At 34.3% G+C, this 6,932-nt stretch overlaps 1 protein-coding gene across 1 annotated transcript; it reads left to right on the forward strand.

Moving 5' to 3' along the window:
* The first annotated feature begins 367 nt into the window (after positions 1-367).
* Positions 368-6,089, forward strand: LOC107024078 (NECAP-like protein CG9132). The gene is made up of 8 exons (XM_015224968.2): positions 368-659; positions 2,341-2,372; positions 3,395-3,495; positions 3,885-3,957; positions 4,143-4,174; positions 4,883-4,973; positions 5,375-5,486; positions 5,581-6,089. The coding sequence occupies exons 1-8, from the start codon at positions 564-566 to the stop codon at positions 5,893-5,895; spliced, it is 852 nt and encodes a 283-aa protein (XP_015080454.1). The 5' UTR covers positions 368-563; the 3' UTR covers positions 5,896-6,089.
* The last annotated feature ends 843 nt before the right edge of the window (positions 6,090-6,932 follow it).

Below are 6,932 nucleotides of genomic sequence, written 5' to 3' on the forward strand. Positions count from 1 at the left end.
ATACACTCTTACAGTCAGGGGCGGAGCTATATTATATTAAAGGGGTTCATCCGAACCTCTTTCGGCGGAAAATTATATTATTTATATATGATTAAAACAAGTTTATATGTATATATAGTAGATGTCGAACCGCCTTCGGCTATTTATATCTATAGATTATGAATCCCTTATTGAAAATTTTGACTAAGCATCTACTTACAATATTATTGATGAGGGTATGAGTTGTATTTTTTTTAGAGAATGAATATTTCTTGAATTACTTTGTATTGAAATATGTACATGTAATTATTTTAAATTTCATGATCCATTCATATAATTTTTTCATTATATTTAAACTAACAATACAACTGATAAAAAACTATCCAAACAAGATGTAACAAAATAGGGCATTTGTCTTGGTAGTAAGAGAAGGACTAATTATTCGAAATTCCCAAACAGGCCCTTAAATTTCATCAAAATTTTGATACCGAGTCTGGTGAGTTTTCTCCTTTACTCTGATCTTCAACTTTCAATTGAATTAAGCTTTGGTGGAGCATCAGCTGTGTAAACAGAGATTTAGATCAATGGAGAAAGAAAAGAAATTAACAGAAGGCACCTCAGAAATCGAAGAACCCATTGAAGTTCCTCTATTTCAAGTCCCTGAATGTTATGTTTACTTGGTAATTTTCACTTCTATCATCCTTTTTCTTGTAATTTTTCTACTCTTTATTGCAAATGTCGTCATGGGGTTTTGGAAATTTTGGTTCTTGTGTAGTTTTGATCCCAATTTAGTGATACCCATTTGAGTTCAATCATGGGCAATTTATACAGCTCACTTAGCTAGTCTTGTTTTGAGGTGTAGTTGATTGATCGAATCTTTCGTTATTTGATATGGTTCTTGTGAAATATAGTATTAGATTGAAATATAGTGCCATTTGTATTGTTACTTCTGGCTTGGTGGTATAGTAATAATTCTTGGATTAGGATAAACTGGGGTTGTAATGTGGCTTCTCTTTTGATTGAAAAGTTGGGTGATTTTGTGTTTATTGTTGGATGTATGATATTTTGGACAGCTTATTGGATTACTGGAAAAAGATTGAAATTTGTTGTGCAAAGGTGATAGTCCTGTATTTAGATAGGTAATATTGATGCCTATGAGGCTACGGCAGTGGAATTTTAGGGTGGCATTGCTTGTGCCTTAGTGGCACTCCATCGTGTCTGGTTTATGTTCAATGTTGATTTCATACTTTTTTGTTGTGTGGAAAAAAATGGTTTCTTGTGACATTATTAGCTTTTGCAACTTCATTAAGCTGTGATTTTTTTAATGGTTTTTTGCCCGTGGTAAAATCATTCTTCGATTAGGATAACTGTACACTGCTGCAGCGTTGTAATGTGACTTCTGTTTAGGTTGAAGAGTTGTGATTCGTACCTTTTCTTGTGTCCAAATAAGTTGATTTGAACACTTTGAAGTTAAAAAAGGAAAATGAGATACTGGTCTTTTGCTTGTAGCATACCTCCAGGCAGTAAATGATTAGAATGCCGTCTTCTCATTCCGACCTATGAGCCCATATCCATAAGTAGCATCATTATGCGTTGGTGAATTTTGATTACATGCTAGGTTTAATTATAAAAATTGGAGAAAAGGAAGCTAGAGAAACTGAAACATGATAAGTTAGTGATCCTCGTTCACAACCTGGATTGGTTTGAACAGGAAAGTTTCCAAAAGAGCATCAAACTTCACTTTTGGAGTGTGATACGTGGAGTGTGTTATGACCAGTGAAGCCTGAACACTTTGATCTTTCTCTGGGATTATAGTTTATATGACTTTTAACTTAGGGGTCGCTGTGTGTCTATCCTTTTTGCTTGTTACTGTCTTTTAAAGTGTGTCTTATGGGTCTTAATGCTGGAATTGGTGGATCTGAGTCTCAAAATCTGCACCTAATACGTGAAGTTCTGTATTTGCATATGCACAATATTCGCTTTATCTGGCTGATAATCCTTGCCTATCATTCTATCCTTTTCTATTGATTTTATGGTTTTCATCTTCCATTGTACCTACGAGAATGGAGTCTGTTTGCATTTTAGTCCCTTTTGACCTATTACATTTTATGCCAAATCTTGAGCTTGATGCATCTATTGGAAAATCATGGCGCCTAGAGGATCCGTTCCTTCCTCCATTAATGTTCTGTTGGTTGGTGGAAATGTTCACATTAGCTGCAGTCGTGACATTGATAGGATAGAAATGAATTACAACTTAAACTTGTAGTATTTGCATTTCTTGGTGCCATCAATGATATTACTTACTTCATAAAAAGCCGAAGTACTGCTCAAACTAACATCTGTATGTTTGCTGATATGCAGATCCCTCCAAGGAAAAGTGCATCTTCATACAGGTTCAGCCAATTCATTTCATCTAAAAATTTGTCTCTTGCACTTAACTTTTGATTCATCAATGAGAAATTTTTGTTAGTTCAATATCTCCTTATAATGTTTGTCCACTTTTATGCTAGTTCCATCTAATTATTTGTGTTCACATTTTGCTGTGATTTGTTCCTCCAAAATTTTGGAGATTCTAGTGAATAATTTAGGCAAAAGCCAATAAGCCATTCAAAGACAAATAAAAGGTGTAGTAAATGAACTTATCAAAAATAAATAAATAGACAAATAACTGAATAATAGAAGGAACAGTCAATAAGACCAGGATAAGCACAATCAGAATTTACTATATTTTATATAAAGATGTGTCAGTTGTATCACGATAAATGGCATATAGTAAATTTTGGTTTAGCTTTTCTGTTGTTCTATGTAGTAACTTGTGATGTAGCTCTTTTATGTTTCTTTCTAACATTCCAGTTTGCATGACATCTTAAGTATTCAGCCTATATTTGATTGGAGAAAAGATATCTGAATGTACATGTGAAACTTGCTTGTCTGATCGTTAAGCAAATTGAACAAACATTGGACAGGGTTAAGCCTGTGTAAGCGATGTTTGCCCTGTTGTTTTAAAGTCTTCCAGGCACAAGATATGATAACCGTTAGGTAGTCACATACTTCATAATGTCAACAGTATTTTTTTTAAAAGGAGATTATGATATTTTTTGTTTGTTAACCTTTGGTAATTTCCCGCGAAATTTCATGGTATTCTGTTTGGACTTTGGTAGGAATATGATTTTATTCATCTGAATGAACCAAAAAGAAGCTATATACTTTGAGTCTGATGTTATTACATTCTTCAAGAGCTCCTGATCAAATTCCCAGTTTGGTTTTGTTGGCACAATAGTGATTTGCTCCTTCATGTTTAGCTGCATGTGCACAACATATAAATCTTGATTGAGTGCTTGATGCTGGAACCTTAGCTATTTGATATTTGAGGCCAATTATTTTCATTCACTTTTAATTCTTCACTTCATGGCAGGGCTGATGAGTGGAATGTTAATAAATGGGCATGGGAGGGTACATTAAAGGTTTTAAGCAAGGGAGAAGAGTGCATCATCAAATTGGAAGACAAGGAAACAGGTTAGTTAAGTTGAGGATTAGCTTAACTTTCCGAACGAAAATTTCGGATCTCTTATTATTCTATGTTCAATGCTATGAATTCCTCTACCCCGTTGAGTACGTTGAATGAAAAAATGGCTATAATAGAGTTTTACTTATTCTTATTAAAAGCTACTCTAGAAAGAATTCTTTTGTGAGGTGCTAACGATTTAATAATCTTTATAGCCCCATAAGATTTCAGTTGATTCTCCTACTAATTTTTTTTAGAAGGAAGCATTTTATTACCAAAGAGAAAAAAGAGAAGGCAAAAAAGCAAATATTCTCCTATTAAGTGCTATTGCTGAAGATGAGAAGATTAAGATTTTCATATGTTGACTTGTGATGTCCTTTATTACTTCTATTCGTTGTAGGTGAATTGTATGCGCGTGCATTTCTCAGAGATGGGGAACCACATCCAGTGGAGGCTGTAATTGATAGTAGCAGGTTCATATAGTTTGTAATTAAAATGATTCACCTCCTTTTGCCGCTGTTTTCTTGCGTTATAAGTACTCTAACGGCATCATAGACTTCTCTACCAGATTTTAGCTGTTTATTATAGTGTGTTGATTTACAAATTCAAATTAATATTAACTGTTCTAGTACTAACTGTTTATATTCTTCTCTTGCAGATACTTTGTTCTTCGGATTGAAGAGAACATCGGTATCTACTTTGCCACCATTTACTTCTGTTTAATGTTTATCTGAAATCTAATTTGTTCTAGTAGAACAGGAAATCCATCATATAATTCTACCTTTGGTCGATATAGAAATAATTCATGTCTGCACACACATGCATGTGAAACAGATTTGCTGAGGGGGTTTGTAAAATGATCTAACAAAGTTTCAGATTAATTTAACGTAGGCTTCTAGTTAGTATCCATTATTAGCTTAACACACTAAAGATACAAGTATCTTTATGGGTCCCAAACAATTTTTCTCTTTTGTGTCACCTTATATACGCATATCAGGTTATACCAATATCACTCGAGGTTAGACATATCTTAAGTGCAAACCTAGGAGCAGTTGAGGTTAATAATAAGAAGTTTCTTGTCCTGGTTTTCCAAACATAGCATCTGTTACGTAATATAACCTGTCTCGTAGGCATTATAGAACCTCAAATTTGTTGTGGTTTTTCTTTGTTAGACTCGTGTAGTTTTGGCTGGAATTGGTCCTCTTCCTCTGCTTTTGTACCTTCTAATAAATTAAGATTATATCCTGTCTAAACTTGGAAGTGCTTCGATGTTCTTGGTTACAGCACTAACACTATTTAGTCAATCACTAAACTTTACATGTTAGGATATACTGAAAACCGACATTCTTCTTGAACTTTTTGATTCTTGCTGTTTACTTCAATGTGTTACTTGTACAGGTGGACGCCTCAGACATGCTTTTATTGGCATTGGATTTCGAGAAAGACCTGAAGCCTATGACTTCCAAGCTGCTCTTCACGACCATCAGAAGTATCTTGCTTTCTTGCCTCACCTTTCATGTTCAATTTTGCCTTTCTCTTTGCATTCTGTCCTTTTTGAAATAGCTGTATGCTTGTATTATCTTTTTGGCCCGTACAGTGACGTAGCAGAATTTTCACTGTAAAGGTAGTCAAAATATAAAGTAAAAGACACGAAGAAGCCAAAGGGATTCAACATATAGTTATTATACATAGAAAGAACATTTTTGTTACCCAGTTACACAGTGTAATTTTCCAGCAAAGGAGTGTCAATTGGATGGGGAGGGTTTGGTTTCACGTAGGTCGAAATGTTAGGATTGATAGGAAGGTGTTGAACTCATTTGAGATGCTCCTTTATGTTTTATGTTCAATTGCTTGCCTTTGTTGATCTGATTCAAAATATGCTCTAAACAGATACCTGAATAAGAAAAAAACCGCAGAAGAGATGGAGCAGCAATACCAGAAATCCTCATCAGTCGACTACAGTTTGAAAGAGGGGGAAACCCTGAAACTTCAGATAAAGAATGTTAGTCTCCATGAATCCTGTCTTAATATATTGACCTGTAGTAATGTTTGCTCTGTCATCCAATAACCGCGTTTTCTTTCTTTCCGGGCAACAGAAACCTGGTGGCACCATAAGGTCCAAGTTCTTCGAGCAGGGTCTAAATAATCTATCGCTGGAGGAAAAGGCCAACCGAAAGGATTCAACAATATTACTCAAGCCACCACCACCTCCTCCCGCACCACTTTCACCTGTTGCTACTGATGCAAGGTCTCCCCCAGTATCACCGTCTAAACTGAGTCTCGAGCAATCTGCTGAAACAAAGGACTCAGCAACAACGAAAGAGGAGCCAGATACATCAGAATCAGCTAAAGAGCAAGGTCCACAAGATGTTGCAGATGATGACTTTGGAGATTTTCAAGCAGCTGGATGATGTTTTGTTGGAAACTCAGCACAATTGGAAAACTAAAGTTCAAAGTTCACACTAGATACTGTTGTTGAATGTCTTTGGTACATATGATGTGTATTATAGTTTTCACTCCATATCTTTATTGTCTTGCCTATTCACCTACTTGCCTAAAGAATCTTTCATTTTCTTTAAAGCAAAATTTTATCTGGTGGGAGATATATAAGTTCTCTGCTAAATTCAAATGATTGTTAGTCAATGTGTGCATAGTTCTTAACTCCTACCTAGTCAGAGGTAGAAAATCTGTTTCCGAAAACCCTCAACGCAAGTAACACATATCATTCTATGTAGAAAATCTGTTTCCGAAAGACCCTCAACCTAAGTAACGCATATCATATTTAGGTAGAAAAACTGTTTTCAAAAGACCCTCAACGCAAGTAACACATCAAAACAAATTTAAAACAAAAACATCACAAATAATAGGGGAAACATCTAAAACATACCCATAAGAGGAACAGTAACCACAACAAAATATAAATGATAGCCGAAGCACAATAAGTAACAGATAATAGCATAAATAGAATAACCACAACAAAACAAAAAAATAGTCAAAACACAATAGATAACATATACGACTAATATAAAAAGAAAACTTTTCCTAGGCGATATAACGACACTCAACAAGATACTAAATTATTTTTATCATTCCACCACACTCATCAATGATCAAAGAACTCATTTTTCTTTTATTTTGTGAACGGATTTAACTTTATTTTATTAGAATTATCCCATGTTTGGTTTCACCAACAATCCTATTAATGAGTAATATTTATTTAAATTCATAGTATCAAGACATTTGTTTTCCTTATTTAATGTTACAGTATAAAATAACTGTTTATAATAATATTTTCTTTTGGGGTCCAGTTGACTTTTGAGCAAGTGGATTTTCTTTATTACTCAGTTGATTTCCAAGTGCCCTTTTAAGACTAATTCTTACACACCAATTTCAAATAATTATTTTTTTCAGGAAAGGAATAATTACTTTAATAAGAAAATATGTTTGA

This window comes from Solanum pennellii, chromosome 7 (genome assembly GCF_001406875.1).
Source record: "Solanum pennellii chromosome 7, SPENNV200".
Taxonomy (NCBI): domain Eukaryota; kingdom Viridiplantae; phylum Streptophyta; class Magnoliopsida; order Solanales; family Solanaceae; genus Solanum; species Solanum pennellii.